Source organism: Chiloscyllium plagiosum, chromosome 10, assembly GCF_004010195.1.
Source record: "Chiloscyllium plagiosum isolate BGI_BamShark_2017 chromosome 10, ASM401019v2, whole genome shotgun sequence".
Classification (NCBI taxonomy): Eukaryota; Metazoa; Chordata; class Chondrichthyes; order Orectolobiformes; family Hemiscylliidae; genus Chiloscyllium; species Chiloscyllium plagiosum.
In genome coordinates, this window is record NC_057719.1 from 87,043,105 (window position 1) to 87,059,955 (window position 16,851).

A 16,851-nucleotide genomic window follows, 5' to 3' on the forward strand; every position below is an offset into this window, starting at 1 on the left:
GCTTATGCCATGTTCATTTTGTTGGTTTGTTGTTCTGTTCTTGGACTTTCTATGTTAATGAACAATGTTTGTAACTTAGAAAATTATACCTAGCTGCTGTAATAGATTTTGTTTTTGTTCTCTGCTCAACTATGTTAGGTAAGTGTGAGCAAAGATTAGAATGAAAAGCCTCCACTGGCTAAATGAGATTATAACTGAATCTGTGGTGGAAGATGTGGATTCTGAGTTTTTAATCTCTCTCCGATGCTTTATTGCACCAGCAGGCAGTGTGACAACAGACCACCATTCTAATTCGTGCACTGAATATCTTGCTATAGATGGTAGTATCCACAACTATACTAAGTTCAGAATAAGTTCTTAAAACTGCAGTCCTTGATATCACAGTTGACCACCATTGTATGCACTTTTGCTTTCAGACCAGATTGTTCGATGAGGAAGCAAAGGAGAGCCGCATGGCTGCATTGCGGGCAGCCAATGAGTCGGGGACTGGTTTCGGGGAGAGTTACAGCTTGGCCAACCCTTCCATTCGGGCTGGTGAAGACATTCCTCAGCCTTCCATGTTCAATGGCAAGCTCAAAGCCTACCAACTGAAAGGCATGAATTGGCTGGCTAACCTTTATGAGCAGGTAAAATCTGTGTGCACATGACTGAGATTCTTCTCTTCAGTATTGGCAAGAGTCTCATTGGCCACACCATTGTGCATGATAGGCTATGTGGCTTGACAGTGGGGAGAAAGAGTCAGTAATTTTCAATGACTAGTATGATGCACTCAAGACCATTTGGTCACTTGCCAGTAGCATTGATCTGAAGGGTTTTCTTTTCATGCCTCATTTCCAAACTCTCAATTTCTCATTGTATGGCACAGGATTTTGGTAGCTCATCAACCTTAACAGCTAGTTCCAAACTTTGGGATATCATTACTTGTATCCTTATGTACTATTTCATAGCACCTGTTTAAATGGAGATCTGGCTGCCTTAACTGTGAATACCTGTCTGATATGAATTCACATGTCTGTCTCCATATGGCTTGATCTTGATTTAAATTTTCTTTGCTTTCAGGGTATCAATGGAATTCTGGCTGATGAGATGGGACTTGGGAAGACAGTACAGAGCATTGCTTTCTTGGCACATTTAGCTGAGGTAAGATTTATGATGTATTTGAGTTTAGAATCATCTCAAACTGCTGCACGTCTTGCTCTGAGCATCAGAGCTTTAGATGACTTCCATTAGCAATAGTAACTAATTGTATGGAGCTTCATTTTTGTTTTATCTCTTTATTATCCAAGTTAAACATATCTCCCTGCCCCTTTCATCCAGTAGATTACTTGCTGTCATTTGGCATAAATTTCACACCGTTGTTACAAAAATCAGATGTCTAACTGACTAAGGTGTAATAAGGACTAAATGTAAAGTCAAGCTCTCTGCACTGCCATCCTACATTCTCTGCGTAGGCACAGTATAAGCATACTCCCAATATTGATGTCCAACCATTTGGAAAGAGGCTGCATAGAAAACCTCATGCACAAAATTGTTGAAATGATGTACTGATGGCCATGGCAATAATAGGCTAATCAAAGTCCCTGGTTCACACAGACCTTCAATCACAACCAAATTCCTCTCAATTTCAAATTCAAACTGCCTTGCCCTATTCTCTGCAGACTATGTACATGCTAATTCTCAATGCTTGCCTAATTTCTCACCCCAATATATAAACAGATTGAGCAACCTTTTCTGGTTGCACAGGCTGTAAATCATTAAATAGCCAGAGCTGAGTACAAATCTAAATCAGATTTGTGCATAAACTGGAACTGACCATGGTTGCTTTGGCTGAATTGAAGAGAGAGAATTTGGCTGTTTGTCTAATACTTCAGTACTGCCTTCTTATAACTTTGGACTAAGAACACTCCCTTTCACTCATATTCAGGTACCTGAGGTGAAGGCTGTTGAACCCTTAATGCAAAAAAAAAGTATTTTAATGAATCTGTTTGTTTAACTGAATTTAGTGCACGTTTACTGACTGACTTGATTCTTATGCAGAGAGAAAATATTTGGGGTCCATTTCTAATCATCTCTCCTGCCTCCACACTGAACAACTGGCATCAGGAATTCTCCAGATTTGTTTCACGATTCAAGGTAATGTAAAGGACTCTGCAGTGCTGGTGTATAAGAAATTAAATTTTGTAATCTTAGAATGTTATGGACATCCCTATTGCATTTAGAACTCTCAAGTTGGAGATGTCCATCTGTCAGTGCTAAAGGAATTTGTGCAGATTCAGCACTTCTGTTATTGTCCAGGCTTTCTTTGTAGTCTGAATTCTGACATAGATATGGATGCATTTTATAGGTTGCATTCCAAATATTATGATTCTTTTATGACAAATAGTGGTCAAACAAGACTGTGTAGTTTGTGACTGAGCTATGCCAGTAACGAGCCAGAACCAGGCTTTGCCAGGTGCTGTCAGGACCCATCCTCTGGAATGAGATAAATGCAATGGCCTAGTAGTATCATTGTTACATGGTTAATCCAGAGACCCAGGTCATGTTCTGGCACCTGGGTTCGATTCCTGCCATGGCAGATGGTGGAATTTGAATTCAGTAAAAACCTGGAATTAAGAGTCCGATAATTACCATGAATTCATTGTTGGCAAAGCTCATCTGGCTCACTAATGCCTTTGAGTGAGGAAAGTTGCCATCCTTACCTGATCTGGCTTCGATGTGACTCCAGGCTCTCAACAATGCGCCTGACTCTTTGCTGCCTTCTGGATAATTAGGGATACGCAATAGTGAGTTTTGAGAAGATTTGTAGCTCAGGTAGAGACATAAAGGTTTGGCAAGTGACAAGAGTGCAAGTTGCTTGAGAAAGAATATTGAAGACAATATTAAGAAAGGGATATTAGAGGCTTTGTAGAGCATGTGAGATAGACAACGTTAAGTTGGATAATCAAGAGTATGGGGATCAAACAGAAGAGTGAGGTTAGAGTCACTAGGCAGTGACACATACGTGAAAAGAGTGCAACATTATAAAAGAATGGAAAGCTAGCAGGAGGGCAGTATTAGATTAAATAGGGTATCAGCAGACCAGCATTATGACTACAGGCTGCTGTTGTACTAAATGACATTAATGGCTGCGTGGAGTGAGGAAAGTGGAATTGGACTGGGTGCTTTATGCATATGTTCAATACATGATATAGTTTGTTCAGAGGAATACCTGATCGTTCTACCCATCAACATCGGAATTAGCAGAAATTCATCATGATGCCCATCCATAAATCAATTGCTCTGAGGGGGTACTGTACAGTCAGTCAGAGATCATATCTTCTGATCAGAATGTTAAACAACGACTCTGACCTAACAATGCCAATTATCCCATGGACCTATTTTGAAGAACAAGTGTTCTGACAACTATTTTTCATTCATCCAATACTCATTTGAGCATTAACCTCATTGAAAATTTGCTGATTGTACAAAGGCTGCTACGTTTCTATGCACTTTCAAAAATAATTAACTAGCTATTGAAGATATTCATGCACCCCCAAGGTCAAGAGGAGCATTATATAGAAAAGAAGCACTTTGTTGGCTTTTCACCAGAGGATATTGGGACCTTTTGCAAAGAAGAAATACATTTGAATCACAAAAAAAGGACAGCAAAATCACACGCAAGCTAAATTTATAAACAGAGCAATTATGTTGGTGTCTTTTGTGAAATCTCATCTGTCTGAAACTGAGTGAGATTGAGCAAGTCACTCGGAAACCAGTGAACAAGGCTTAAAATCTATGCCTAGCATAGCTTCTATTTTCAATTGGTCATTTTATAATTCCTGACTGTGCCACCATGATCTTAAACATAATACTTTGTACTATATTTTTTGCACAGGAGCTAACAAATGTGCCCCTTTCTGTCGAGGGGACAAAGGATGAGGAAAAAAAAAACTGAGTTCAATAACTTTAGGGTCTGAACACCTTCTTTGATGTCCTTTTCCCACCCACCCATCCCTGTCACTGTCATCAGTTACAAACAGTTCTGAGGAAGGGTCACTGGACCTTAAACATTAAATCTGTTTTCTCTCCAAACCGGAGTTTGTTTTTGTTGAAGAATTAGAGGATGTCTTCACTTTTTGAATACCAGCAGTCAGATTCCAGATTACTCCCAGCATGCATGCTTACAGACATTTACAATAAAGTGGTTAGTAATGCAATACTGCCACCTGGTGCTAGCACTGTTCAGAAAACCAGACATAACAACAGTTATCTCAAGCTCCTGATACGTCTAAACATATAATCTGGTCAAACGATGAACACGATGCACAAACGTTTTTTAAAAAGTTTCATTCATGGAATATGGGCTAGGCCAGTATTTATTGTCTATCCCTTTTAGGTGTAGGTTTTCTCGCCGAGCTGAAAGGTTCATTTCCAGGCGTTTCGTTACCTTACTAAATATCATCTTCAGTGGACCTCATGCGAAGCAATGCTGAAAATTCCTGCTTTCTATTTATATGTTTGGGTTTCTTTGGATTGATGTCATTTCCTGTGGTGAAGTCACTTCCTGTTCCTGTTAGCGGTCTAACTCGATGTGTTTGTTGATAGCGTTCCGGTTAGAATGCCATGCTTTTAGGAGTTCTTGTGCGTGTCTTTGCTTGGCTTGTCCTAGGATGGATATATTGTCCCTCATCCATATGTGAGGATACTAGTGAGAGAGGGTCATGTCTTTTTGTGGCTAGTTGGTGTTCATGTATCCTGGTGGCTAGTTTTCTGCCGTTGGTTTGTCTGTAAGTTTTGTTGTTAAAGGTGAAGTGGGTGGTAAGGCATAGATCCACTAGCTTGATGATATTTTCCATACACCAAACACCACTAACTTCATCAACTTTACAAATACTGTGCAAGGACTGTAACAAATACAACATTGGACAAACAGGCAATGACATCACCAATCCAAAGAAACCCAAACATATAAATAGAAAGCAGGAGTTTTCAACATTGCTTCGCCTGAGGTCCACTGAAGATGTTACCTAGTAAGGTAACGAAACATCTGGAAATGAACCTTTCAGCTCAGCGAGAAAACCTACATCTAAAAGGGATAGACAATAAATACTGGCCTAGCCCATATTCCATGAATGAAGCTTTTTAAAAAACGTTTGTGCATAGTGTTCACTGTACATCATTTGACCAGATTATATGTTTAGACGTATCAGGAGCTTGAGGTTTCTGTTGTTCTGCCTGGTTTTCTGAATAGTGCTGACACCAGGTGGCAGTATTGCATTGCTAAGTTAAAAGTCACACAACACCAGGTTATAGTCCAACGGTTTAATTGGAAGCACACTAGCTTTCGGAGCGACGCTCCTTCATCAGGTGATAGTGGAGGGCTCAATCCTCTCAGAATTTATAGCAAAGATTTATAGTGTGATGTAACTGAAATTATACATTGAAAAATTGATTGTCTGTTAAGCCTTTCATCTGTTAGAATACCATCGTAGTTTCACTTCTTTCATGTGTAAATCACAAAACCTTTTTTTTTAAAAAGGTGTGTGTCTGTCTGTCTGGGTTGGGGGTTGAGAGTGTGAGAATATGTGTGTGTGTCTGTGTGTGTGTGTGTGTGTGTATATACAGAGTGTCTTAAGTCTGTGAAAGGGTGTGTGTGGGTGTCTGTGTGCGCGTCTGTTTGTGTTTTTCCGTGTGTATAGGAGTGCCTGTGTGTGCAGGAAATTGAAGTCACCCATTAAAACAACTCTTGTGCACCTTTCTGAAATCTGCCTGCCAATCTTCTGCTCCACATCTCTCTTGGGAGTTTGCTACAGACGCATCCTCCCCCCCGCCCCCCATTAGCAACAGTGACTGTGTTCCTTTCCAGTTTGACTTCCACCCATCCTGACTCTTTAGACAAACCTGCCTTGATGACCTCCCTTTGTGCCACTGTCCCATCTCTATTACCTTCCTCCCTATTCCTTTTGAAACATTTAAACCCTGGAACGTCCAACAACCATTCCTGCCCCGGTGATATCCAAGTCACAGCAATGACCATAACATTGTAGTTCCAACTCGTGATCCATGCTCTAAGTTCATCACCCTTATTCCTGATGCAATTTGCATTAAAATATACACATTTCAACCCATCACACTGACTGCATCTTTGCCCCCTATCAAGTGCCTATCCCACCTCAGATTCTCTGCATGCTGTATCTAGCTGTTCAGTACCTACTCCATCAATTGATCCGTGGCTCTGCCTCTCCCCCCCCCCCCCCCCCCCCCCCCCCCCCCCCCCCCCCCCCCCCGCCCGCCAATCTAGTTTAAACCCTGCTGAAGAGCTCTAGCATAGTTCTTACCCAGAATATTGGTGCCCATCTGGTTTAGGTGCAACCCATCCTTCTTGTACTGGTCTCACCTTCCCCAGAAGGTATCCCAATGATCCACATATCAGAAGCCTTCCCTCCTACACCAGCCCTGCAGCTAGGTGTTCAGCTGCACTCGTTATCTGTTCCTAGCCTCACTCGTACGTGGCGCTGTTAGAAATCCTGAGATTACTACTCTGGCCATCCTGCCTTCTAGCTTTCACCCTAGCTCCCTATAATTCTGTTTTTCAGGTCCTCCTCCCTTTCGCTATCTGTCATTGGTACTGATGTGTACAGCAGCTTTTGGCTCCCTTCTCCTTTATAGAATCCTGTAGACTCTATCCAAGACATCACTGACCCTGGAACCCAGGAGGCAACACACCACCCAGGAGTCTTGTTTGCAATCTCAGAATCTCCTGTCTGTTCCTCTTATCACTGATTATCCTATCACTTGCTCTCCTTTTCTCCCCACTTCCCTTCTGAGCCACAGAGCCAGGCTCAATGCCTGAACCCTGACCACTGAGGCTTTCCCTTGCAAGACTTTGCTTTACATTTTACTCACTAACTTATATTTTTTTGATATGCTAAGTGTTGCAGAGGGTAACTTCTGAAATATTCACTTTTTTTCCTTCCACTTTTAGGTGTTGCCTTACTGGGGGAACCCACATGACAGAAAGGTGATCAGGAAGTTCTGGAGCCAGGTAAGATTTACTCAACTCCTTCTGCTTGATGTCCACTTGATACTTAACTTACGAAGAGGTATGGATCCCTGGTATGTGAGCTGGTCCGTGTGGCGTATAATCCATTTCCTCCCACAAAACTCATTGCACTGCTCACCACCTGATAATTTTTAATTAAAAATGGCCAGGCATATCCAATATTAATATCTACTGAGTTCAACCTGGAAGTGTTCTCGAGCAATTGCTGATCCAAAGGTGCCTCTGTCATATCCCCTGTCTTCATTTCAATGTGTTCTGCCATGAACTTTCATAGAATCAGTCCATACTCATGAGCAAAGTACTGCAATTGTTTGCCATACTTTGGTTCTTGATGAAGGGCTTTTGCCCAATACATCGATTTTCCTGCTCCTCTAATGCTACCTGACCTGCTGTGCTTTTCCAGCACCACTCTAATCTAAAATTTGCCATTCCCTGCTTTAGGATGGCTGACTAGGAAAAACTCTCTTGCTGTTACTGCTTGCCATTAGGTGTGTTTGAAAGTTGACAATCAACTTGTTCAGCTACATGATGAATTTTCCTTCCTGGCCAACAAGTCGTCTTGTGGGATTTGAGCTATGAGCTTCTGCATGTGTCCTTCGATTCTAAATAGTGAAGCAGAAAGATATCCATGTGTTAGCACTGGCATTGTGGCCTCTGCTAGACAAGAGAGATATGGTGGGAATAGTTTGCAAGAGGCAAGCCATAGTGACTCACCTGATCCCATCTTGACTTGTATCAAATTACATTTACACAGCTGCCATATGCTTGCTGGCCGACAGCACTCCTGGTGCACTCATACCTCAGTTTGAAGTTGTAATCCTGATGGTCTTGCTGCTTTGCAGCCCTGCAAATTCTCATGTTCTTGATCCACCTCTCGGGGTACTTGCTTTTTATCCCTCCTACTTCACCTCCATTGGTGCCTTCTCCATTGAGTTCCTGAGTTCTAGAATTTCTTCTCATAATCTGTCCTCCTTTCTCTGCACTTGTGCTTCTTATAAGTCCAAGTAGTATAATGTCTCAATCAAAAGCTAGGAGGAATGGGTAGGAAACAGTTGAGGCAAATATTTGTGTTGATTGGCAGCGCAGTCTCAAGAGCCCATATCTTCTGATCAGATGGTCCTCCTCAAGAGGTTGTCTTCTCTCCCTGTTTGTTCTGAGTTGTTGACCAGACTTTGAATCACCTGCCCTGACACCTTTTTTGATGAACTTGGTGTCAGATTGTTCGTTGAAGTAGATTTGATTAGATTCCCTACAGTGTGGAAACAAGCCCTTCAGCCCAGCAAGTCCACATCGACCTTCCGAAGAACCTCGACCTATTTCCCTCTGACTAATGCATCTAACCCTATGGACAGTTTAGCATAGCCAATTCACCTGACCTGCACATCCTTCGACTTTGGACTTTGAGATGCTTTAAAGCTGCTACGTAAATGTAGTACTGGTAACTCCAAGTTTGAATTTTAATTCAGCATGTAGCAAGTTGAGGAATTGAAGCCAGTGCATCTACTTTTGGGCTGCTACCATAAAAGGTAATTTATGTGAAGTTACTGAAAACTCCAGTCTCTCACTGGCTGGAATGCTGTTTGGGGGGTCAGTGTGGACTCTGAGCTGAATGGCCTGCTCGCACACTAGCGATTTGGAGAGAGATGAGACATGGAGGGTGACTAAGAAAAAGAGCAAGGGTTAAGAAAATGATTAGATGAGTCAATGCACTTGTGTCAGGATACAGATGATAAAATATGAAGATGGTCGATTCTGCTGTCCTGGAATTGCTGAAGTTTATCATAAGCCAGATAGCTTCAGTTGTCCCTTTACACGATTGTCTCATTGTTGGTCAAGACATAGTAGTTGGTCGATGTGCTAAATCATAATGTACAAAAATGTTACCTGTAGCTGATATTCTTACCCATTTCTTGGGGAGGCTGAGTGTGAGACCAACCAGTAGGGTAGCAGAACTTTGAGTGAGTTGCACTTCTCTGAAGTCGTGGACTTGGGAATTAAGCAAGTAGAATGTTGGTGTAATTTCATCTGAATGCAGCAGGTACGAACAATGATTTTGGTGGCAGTGAGATTACAAAGGTGATGGTAAGGATAGTTTTACCATGTCCAAAATGATCAGTCTTTATGAATAGCATTTGAAGTTAGTAGCTGAATTCAGAGTTAAACTGTGTGAGATTTCAGTCTGTTGGATGTTGCTATGGACGTGGCAGGATTCAGGTGCTTCACCATGTAGAGTTTCCTCAGTCTTGCTGATGTTGAATTGGACTCTAAGCAATTGAACAACTTGCTTGAGGAATCAAGGGATAGTCATGAGTTTGATCGGGCTAACCTTGGTATACATTGTATAAACCGAACTCTGGCCAAGGGCTATGGCAGTCAGGAGCGATGTGCTTGCTAAGGAAAAAATGGGTGGATGGTCTGTCTCAAGTTGCATGCAGTATTACTACACGGTACTCCCTGGTACAGTTAAAGCTAAATGTTCTTTTCTGTTAAGGCTGTGAATGAAATTGCTGCATGTTGTCAAACAGTCCTATCATCTATGGCAGCTGGGTGGTTTCCAAGTTCAATAATATGTGTTGCCATTGGGTGGCTTGGGGGCATTGTGAGGTGGTTCATTTTGTCTGCAGCCACATTGTAATTTTTTACTGACATTGACAATTAGTTTTCCATAACTTCTCTTGCCTCTTTTTGGTTTTAGAAAACATTGTACACCCAAAATGCACCATTCCATGTGGTGATAACCAGTTACCAGCTGGTGGTTCAGGATGTGAAATACTTTCAGCGGGTGAAATGGCAGTATATGGTGCTAGATGAGGCCCAGGCACTCAAAAGCAGCTCCAGGTAAACCACTAATTAAAATCCTTGTGTATTTATCAGGTTCTGACTTGCGGACTGGATAGCAGGTACACAACTCAGAGTGCACATATTGACACGTACTGGGGGAAGTGTACAGTTTTCATTTCTGCTTGTTGGTACAGAGCCTTGTGTCTCTGAAGTCAAGTTATTCCCACTTTGTCCAAGTAGATGAGGTTACTTGTGCAGAGCTTTTATCCAGCAAAGACGCTAAATTTTGCTATCCTTGAATGAATGGCTGAAATTGTATCCAGTCTATATAACTTTGAATATCCATTTGCATTTTGGTCTTATTGAAGGCCAAAACAGTCGTTGGAAGACCTGCTAAATCATAGCTGAAGAAAATATTTCCACATGTCTAGCTGATATTTCTACCCACTTCCTGTGGAGATTGATTCACTTCTTCCTAACTGACAATTGATGTCTGTCTCGTTGCTTCATAAGGTTAACAGTACTAGATGCAATGTATTCTTACTTGAATCAATATTTTGCTTTTTTATTTTCATGTTCTCCTTGATTGGTTTTAGAATAGAGAGCAATCATTTTGATGAGTTCTTCCCAGGAACATGACTAACTGACTGCACTATGTGCAGAGGTTGTGAATGGTTTAGGTGTTTTGCACATGAATTTTTGTTTTCTCAGTTCTTCTCTGCTTTTCGCAGTGTTCGTTGGAAGATTTTGCTGCAGTTTCAGTGCCGGAACCGATTGCTGCTGACAGGGACTCCTATTCAGAACACTATGGCAGAGGTCAGTAAGGTCAAGGACCCCTACACATGATAGCTATGTTATCACAGGTGCTTACAGGCAACTGTATCTAGGATGCATGTTGGAAAAATCACATTTTAAGCCAAGAAATTTCTTTGGGACAACGAGCAACTTATGTTCTTTTTGTGATTTTTGATAGAAGTACTTTGAAATAACGGTACAGGGTAGACAGAAGTAGACTGTTTCCAATGGCTGAGGAGTCATGAATATAAAATTTGTAACTACTTTGATTCCCCTAGTGAGGCTGTGATCCGGATTGCATCTGTCTATCATCCTTGTCCTGTGGGATTGTAATGCTCTTCATGTAGGCCTGTCTGTCCTCCCTGGATTATATTGTTCTTCTTACCGTGTGGTCCTTACTTGTCCCAAACACACTCTGAGCTCCTCACAGAAGTATGAATCAGCCCAATTAGTTCACTTTTAACCAAGGTGGTTCATCTTGCTGCTGAGCTCCTCATTCTTTCTGGCTGTTGTGTTCTGCTGTTAGATGGTTGGGATATATATCGTGAAAAGTGGGTGTCAGAAAAATGCTGACGTTATGTCTATTGAAAGTGAATATCTTGTGTTAATACTGTTAGTACATGTCAACTGTGGTAGAGGAGTTTGTAATAAATGAGGAATTTATCACTACTATGAAAAGCTTTCATTTTTCTTTTTGCTTTATTGTTTCTTACTTCAGTTGTGGGCGCTGTTGCACTTTATCATGCCGACTCTCTTTGATTCCCATGATGAATTCAATGAGTGGTTTTCCAAAGATATTGAAAGCCATGCTGAGAACAAGTCTGCCATCGATGAGAGTAAGTGCTATTTTGCAATATTCATTGCTGTTTTATTGTGCACACTCCCTAAAACCACTGTTTCTTGGGCAATCCAGCAGAATCTGTTCATTCCTCTTGGAATGGGTAACACTGCATTTTTCTGCTGACCTATCTGGAATCAGTAGTGTATAGCTTTTGTGCCACCATGTTTTCAAGGACATCTGACATGTTTAGAATCTGTACCCTCTGTGGTATCAGCATGATGGTACGTTCTGGAGTTAGTATCCTCAGACTCTGTCTCCCTGAAATCTGTATTTTTGGTTTCTTTGGGGAGTAAATGTTGCTCGTTCTCCTGTTATCATTTTTACAAACTTTCTCCATGCATATCTAAAGAAAACCTTGAGAGGAAGCACACTAGTAAAATTTGAGAGCAATGCTCTATTGGAACTAGAGGGGTATCTGTCGTGGGAGCATTATTTATTTGAATCAAGAAAAAAAACAATTCCCCAACCCAGTTCTTTTTTTTTGATAGACTAAAATTACCAAGCTCCATTCTCACTACATTTTAAGATGTCTGTCTCGGTGTCTGTCTCGGTGTCTGTCTCGGTGTCTGTCTCATTTACTAATAATTTGCTTGTATGTTTACTTCAAGATACTTTCACAGTAACTTAATCAACAACTTTGTTCTCCTTTGGGTGAAAAATGTTTCCCATGACCTCTAGTTTGTTAAAATCCATAGAGACTACCTTCAAGCAGAAGCTGAACTAGACAAGCCATACAAAGTTTGTCCCATAGATGGGAATAACATCGCCTGCAAAGCTACGCACATCATGACTTGGAAGTAATCGCTGTTCCTCTCTGTTGCTGTGTCAAAATCCTAGAATCGCCCAGGATTGGGTGTACCTCCACCACATGGACTGCAGCAGTTCAAGGTGGCTCACCACCATCATCTTGAGGGCAGTTTGGAATTTTCTGACCTAACCAGCAATGCGTATATCCATGAAAATATTTTTTTAAAGCCTGTTTTTACTTTGAACTGGTGCTGGTCAAACCCCCATCTCGGTATCCCAAATTGATTTATTTTCTTATTGAATAAGCAGTATCCGAATGCGCTGCAAACTCCCAAATTAGTGGGATTAATCTTGATAGTTTGTTCTTGACACAATAGGGTAAAGTTAGGGAGCTTTGCAATTGGTTCTGAGGTGGTCACTTCTATAGCTGAACTTTTTTCCGGTTCTCCTTTTATGGGGGTGTTAAATATTTTGGAGTTTTGGTTTGTTGTCTGTGCGATGAGCCCCATTTGGTTGCACACACCTTTGCAGATCAATTCTGTAGAGTCCGCAACCCAGTGTGAGCTGATCTGGGTTGTCGTCCATGGGAATATTTTCAAGTTGGCCACCTGATGATTGTATTGTTAAAGCAAAATGCAGCTAATGCAGTTGTTTCTTGCCTCCCTTAATTTGCAGACCAGCTGTCACGTCTGCACATGATTCTCAAACCTTTCATGCTGAGGAGGATCAAAAAGGATGTGGAGAATGAGCTCTCAGATAAGGTAAAGTTGAGTTGCTGTATTTTTTTTGCTCCAGTCACTCTGGCAACATATCTTCGATTAGCCACCTGTAGTTCAAACATTGATGACTCCTGAGTGCTAAGCTCCACAGGCAACTAATTCAGTTTGTTTGCCTATTGTTTCCTGCTGCTCAATTGGTACTGATTCACATTTGCTTCAAGTCTTCATTATTGTCCATTCTACCTATTGGCTGCAGTTTTTCATATGGAAGCTAAAATTAATTTATTAGCTATCTGACCAGGGATTGTGTTGCAGTTATGGTTTGTTTATTGTAACATCGAGAGGCAGGCACTTCGAGCAAAAATGTTGGATGATTTTTTGTCCCCCTTGTTGGTTGTTGAACACTGACACCAATTTATATTGACTGAGATTTTCACAGGCTAAGAATGAAGTCAAGTCTTGTACAGTCTAATACCAAAATGAAGCAGTGCTGTCAGGGGACAACAAGTATCTCCAGTTTTTTTTCGTTAGAGTTATAATTGCAGAATTGCTGCTAACTAATATTAGATCTTGGGTGAAATTGGAAAGAGTTCTGAAAACAGCAATGCAGCTGACTTGAGATTTTTGGCAAAGTTTTAGAACATAGAAGAATACAGCGCAGTACAGGCCCTTTGGCCCTCGATGTTGCGCCGATCCAAGCCCACCTAACCTATACTAACCCACTATCCTCCATATACCTATCCAATGCCCGATTAAATGCCCATAAAGAGGGAGAGTCCAACAATGCCCTGCCAGTAGCAGTGGTGGACTCTCCCTCTTTATAGGCATTTAAGCGGGCATTGGATAGGCATATGGAGGATAGTGGGCTAGTGTAGGTTAAGTGGGCTTGGATCGGCGCAACATCGAGGGCCAAAAGGCCTGTACTGCGCTCCAGTTGCGGCCGCACCAGAGTCTTATACACCTGCATCATGACCTCAGGACTCCGGAACTGAATTCCTCTACCAATAAAAGCCAGTACGCCATATGCCTTCCTCACCGCACTATTTACCTGGGTGGCAACTTTCAGAGATCTGTGTACATGGACACCAAGATCCCTCTGCTCATCCACATTTTAAAGCTGTAATTTTTCTCACTCCTGGGGGAGACATCATTTGGGGGAAAAGAAATGGAAATTTTTGAGTATCATTTTGTTTTTATTTGCATTAACTTGATCACTTTGGTGTTAAACTATTGTTGTAGAAGGCTTTGGCACTGAGGAGTTTCGTATGTTAAATGTATTTATTAATGAAAAGTTTTAAAAATTTAAGTGGCCGTTTACTGCAGCAATGGCTCACTGTCCAGCTTGAGGGCGCCATGGGGTTGGATCACACTTCAGCAAATTGAGCACTAAATCTGAGCTGCGCTTCAGTCCAGTCCTGAAGCAAATTCTTCATTGCCAAAGGTGTCACACTTCAATTGATAAATTGTATTTGGCCCATCTTGCTCAGGGAGATGCAAAAGATTCCATTAAGTTTTTCAAAAAAAAAGAGAAAATTCTCCTAATATCAAGCCATCACCTCTCCCTTGAGCCAAAGTTGTTTTTTCTGCCTTGTGGACTTGGTGTGCATTTGGGTATGGTAGTATGTTAGTCATGTTAGTTCACTGATGATTCAGATGCTTTTGAGAAACAAATTCAAATCCCACTGCAGCAACTGGGGTGGGTGGGAGGAGGGGAGGTGGGGGTTAAATTTAAGGTGAATTGTTTCAAAAATCTGGAGCAAAGTACCAGTCTCAAACTACTGTCAAATCCCATCTTATTAACTCTTCTTTCGGGGAGAAAATCTCCCATCCCTAACTGTGTTGATGCCATACCCACAGTAATATTGTTGCCTGTCAAAGGCCTTCTGAAATGATTGAGCAAATTGAGCAATAAATGCTGCCTTTGCCAGTGATGATCATATCCAAAGAACATTTTTTTTAGACATGGTTGTTGCATTTGCCTTCATAATATAAACTGTAAAGTTAATTTTTTTGATACAAGGGTGCTCTGGGTTCCTTGGAAAATTTACCATATAAATGTAAGGTTTTTTCTTTGAATGTTGTAATGGAATGGATCATCACTATTGCATTTCCTTGTATAGTGATACTTGACAGATGATACCCTTCTAGATCTCCCTGCTTGTCCTTTAAAACACTGGACTCTGTTGTTCCCTGTGCAGATTGAGATCTTAATGTACTGCCAACTGAAAAGTAGGCAGAAGATGCTGTACCAGGCTTTGAAGAATAAAATCTCCATCGAAGACCTGCTCCAATCGTCCATGGGAACCACACAGCAGGCCCAGAACACCACCAGCAGCCTCATGAATCTAGTCATGCAGTTTCGTAAGGTCAGTAACTTTTTCGGTTCGTAACTTACTGTTCTTAGCTTTGTGTAACCTTCTATGGACAGCATGGTGGCTGAGTGGTTAGCACTGCTGCCTAGCAGCACAGGGACCTGGGTTCATATCCATCCTCAAGTCACTGTGCAAATTCCACACACACACATTCTCCCCATGTCTAGTTAGGTGGATTGGCCATGCTAAATTGCTCATAGTGTCCAGGGATGTGCTAGCTAGGAGGATTAACCATGGGAAATGTAGGATGGATCAGGGTGTGTTGGCTCTTTTGAAGGTTGTGTGGACTCGATGGGCCAAATTGTCTGCTTCCACACTGTAGGGATTCAGTGATCTATGCCTGTTCCACTCTGCCAAACATTCTAATCTGTTAAAAGTCTAAGCTTTGTGCTGTTCCTGTCACATTTTTCCACTATAAATTCTAACCTCTATACAAAGAAAAAGAAATTGCCTTTGTGAACTGATGCAGAGTGGTGGTATTTGACAACTGTAAATATCAAATTTTACTGAAAATATGAAAGAGTCATGTATTGGATCAGAATGGGAATTAAATCATGCCTGTATATTCTGTTTTAATTAGTCACATCATCAAATCTTATTGCACCTTAAAAATCATGCTTTGTTTTGGTTTGACAAGTGCATCAGTGAAAAAACAAACTGGTATTCTTTAAAAGCTGTTAAAAATTCTGCTTTGATGCCAGGTAACGGGAATATAAAGTAGTCAGGTCCCAGAGTGAAACTTAGCTTGACTAACGCGAGATTTTACTTTTGCAATCTATTCAATGTATTTTTAACCAAAAACATAATATTTCCTGCATCCATAGTCACAGGTGAGGTGCCAGAAGACTGGAGGTTGGCTAACATGGCACCATTATTTAAGAAAGGTGGCAAGGACAAGCCAGGGACTATAGACCAGTGAGCCTGACATCAGTGGTGAGAAAGTTGTCAGAGGGAATCCTGAGGGCCAGGATTTGCATGCCTTTGGAAAGGCATAGAATGATTAGGGATAGTCAACATGGCTTTATGCATGGGAATCATGTCTCAAACTTGAAGTTTTTTGAAAAAGTAACAGAGGATTGATGAGGGCAGAGTGGTTGACGTGATCTAATGGACTTCAGTGAGGCGTTCGACAAGGCTCTCCATGGGAGACTGGTTAGCAAGGTTGGATCTAATGGAATACAGGGAAAACTAGCCACTTGGATACAGAACTGGCTCAAAGGTAGAAGACAGAGGGTGGTGGTGGAGGGTTGTTTTTCAGACTGGAGGCCTGTGACCAGTGGAGTGGCACAAGGATCGGTGTTGGGTCCTCTACCTTTTGTCATTTACACAAATGATTTGGATGTGAGCATTAGAGGTATAGTTAGTAAGTTTGCAGATGACACCAAAATTGGAGGTGTTGTGGACAGCGAAGAGGGTTATCTCAGATTACAATGGGATCTGGATCAGATGGGCCAATGGGCTGAGAAGTGGCAGGTGGAGTTGAATTTAGACAAATGCGAGGTGCTGCATTTTGTGAAAGCAAATCTTAGCAGGACTTGTACACTTAATGGTAAG

General features: G+C 41.5%; 1 protein-coding gene across 3 annotated transcripts in view; it reads left to right on the forward strand.

Annotated features, from left to right (window-relative positions):
* The window catches only part of ino80 (INO80 complex ATPase subunit), a 214,232-nt gene that overhangs the window by 88,313 nt on the left and 109,068 nt on the right, over positions 1-16,851 (forward strand). For all 3 annotated transcript variants that reach the window (XM_043698306.1, XM_043698307.1, XM_043698308.1), the window contains exons 12-20: positions 417-626; positions 1,060-1,140; positions 2,038-2,133; positions 6,965-7,024; positions 9,738-9,880; positions 10,555-10,639; positions 11,337-11,454; positions 12,882-12,967; positions 15,124-15,291. In XM_043698306.1, coding sequence (XP_043554241.1) covers positions 417-626; positions 1,060-1,140; positions 2,038-2,133; positions 6,965-7,024; positions 9,738-9,880; positions 10,555-10,639; positions 11,337-11,454; positions 12,882-12,967; positions 15,124-15,291 — 1,047 coding nt within the window. The remainder of the gene's footprint in view (positions 1-416; positions 627-1,059; positions 1,141-2,037; positions 2,134-6,964; positions 7,025-9,737; positions 9,881-10,554; positions 10,640-11,336; positions 11,455-12,881; positions 12,968-15,123; positions 15,292-16,851) is intronic.